The sequence below is a fragment of the Chaetura pelagica genome, unplaced genomic scaffold (genome assembly GCF_000747805.2).
Source record: "Chaetura pelagica isolate M959 unplaced genomic scaffold, ChaPel_1.0 scaffold829, whole genome shotgun sequence".
Lineage (NCBI taxonomy): Eukaryota > Metazoa > Chordata > Aves > Apodiformes > Apodidae > Chaetura > Chaetura pelagica.
In genome coordinates, this window is record NW_009954535.1 from 880,259 (window position 1) to 882,499 (window position 2,241).

Below are 2,241 nucleotides of genomic sequence, written 5' to 3' on the forward strand. Positions count from 1 at the left end.
TCTTCAGCACCGACCGGCAGCTCCTCTCCGACTGGAAACGGGAGAGACTCTTCCAGCTGTACCTGTACAGCGGGCAGCGGGAGCAGAGCGGAACAGCCCGGCTGACTGTAGGTGCGTGCCCGAGCCCCGACAGGTGGGAGGGACCGTGTCACACCTGCGCAGGGCGGGCGGGGACACCGGCACAGGGACAGGGTGTGCTGATAGACGGAGAACCCCTGAGCACTTTTGGTTGGATCATCCACCTGTCAACCCAGCACTGCCACATCCACTGTATATGTGTGTGTGTACATATATATAAACATACACACTGTATTCATCTTTACATGGGATGTGGAGGAGCATGCCCCAAACAACACTGTAAAAAGACACATAAACTGACAGAAGAGTTCAAGTTGGAAGGGGCTTTTAAAGACCATCTAGTCCAACCCTCTGCCATGGCCCAGAAAATCTTGAACCAGATCAGGTCGCTCAGATCCTGTCCCACCTGACCTGGAATATTTCCAGGGATGGGGCATCTACCATCTCTCTCAGAAACCTGGGCCAGCGTCTCACCACCTTCAAAGTAAAAGATTTCTTCCTTGCATCTAGCATTGATCTCCCTTCTTTCAGTTTAAAACCATCACCACTCATCCCATCCCTCCCTGCCCTTGTCCCAAGCCCCTCCCCAGCTTTCCTGGAGCCCCTTCAGGCACTGGAAGGTGCTCTAAGGTCTCCCTGGAGCCTTCTCTTCCCCAGCCTGAACAACCCAAACTCTCTCAGCCTTTCCTCACAGCAGATCTGTTCCTTCCACAAATAAAAACCTAATTCTGAAAGGACTGAGACCTGTTGAGAAAAACAACATGCAAACATACCCTGCCAGGAGCTGAGAGCTGTATTTACAGTGCCGGGATTTCCTGAGGTGGGGACAGTCCCAGTGCCCCCGGGAGGCCGCGGCGGGGCTGGCCCAGCTCCCCCCTGGGGCAGGGGCAGCTCACCTGCCCCCATCCCTCTCCTCCTGCTTTCAGCCTTTCTAAAGCTGTTCTGGGGGGCGCGGGGGGGTCCAGACTTTGGGGTTTTTTTTCTATGGTGTTTGCCTTTCAGACACTCATTCACATCACTGGGAAAAGGAACACAGTGAAGACCTAAGCAGCACAGGGAAGAGGCGTCGGTCTGTGGAGATGGCGATCAGGACCAAGTGGGCAGGAGCGACCATCAGCTGGAACGGGACAGAGCCCTTCTGAGGAGCTCCAGCACCTCCCACTCGCTGTGGACTCCACCAAACACTGCGGTCTGGAGAAGAAATAAACACTTGTACTAACAAAACAGTCTTTGGCACCTGGAGGGGACGCCCCATTTGGGAAGACACTGCAGCCCTGGGAGAGCCTGTGCCCATGAGGAGCAGTCCCCAGTGACAATGTCTCTCTGCACACAGTTTCCAGGTGGCAGGATGCAGGTCCTGCTTCCCACAGCAGCCAGCAGAAAAAGGAAAGAAAGCAGCAATTCACCTTCCTCCTGCACCAGGCAGAGGTGGTAAAGAAACCCAGGTGTTCTCTTAAGACAGCAGTGGAAGTTAAATCAATATTGAGCATCGACCATACTGTGTGCATCTAACTTATTTAATCCAGTGTGTGCAACTAATTTAGCTGTTTGCAGCGGGTCAGGTTTCCTCCCAGCTCTCCACAGCTGTGACTTGTGCAACCGAATCTCCCTCCTGCTTCAGCAACAGCCCGAGCACAGCCCCCGGCCAGGCCACGCGCCCTGCGCACCGGCTGGGAAGCAGAGCTCATACACGGGGCTGAAGCCAAAGGAAGGCTCGGGAGGTGCCCATTGCTGTGAAAGCAGCGATTTTACTGACTGAGCGTGACCTGTGGCAGCTCAGGGAGCACAGGCCGGGCACGTTGCTCCTCACCCGTGTTAACCATTCTCTACTTCCTTTTCTATATACAGCACCCAAAAAAGACCTATTAGTCATACCAAAACGTGTTGCTAGTGACAACTGTACTGAGAACAATAAACCTTTCTGCAAGTGATCTAGAAGTTTCGTTTAAACAATTTGAATTAAAATAAATAAATAAATAAATAGAAGGTCACAACCAGCCTGAGACTCAGCCGGGCTGGGGCCATTGAGGCTGATGCGGGGTCTGCACTGGTCACTGCCCCCCTTCAATTCCTGCTCAGCCCAGGAGCCCCCAGAGCACGCAGCATCCCCCTGCCCAGCCAAACCTGCACTCCGCGGCAGCCCCAGCCCTCGCGACCCCGGGA

At 54.3% G+C, this 2,241-nt stretch overlaps 1 protein-coding gene across 1 annotated transcript in view; it reads left to right on the plus strand.

Moving 5' to 3' along the window:
- SIAH2 (siah E3 ubiquitin protein ligase 2) overlaps positions 1-2,241 on the plus strand; it is a 19,026-nt gene that overhangs the window by 5,565 nt on the left and 11,220 nt on the right. Inside the window, 1 exon segment of the mRNA XM_010004742.1 lies at positions 8-107. Coding sequence (XP_010003044.1) covers positions 8-107 — 100 coding nt within the window.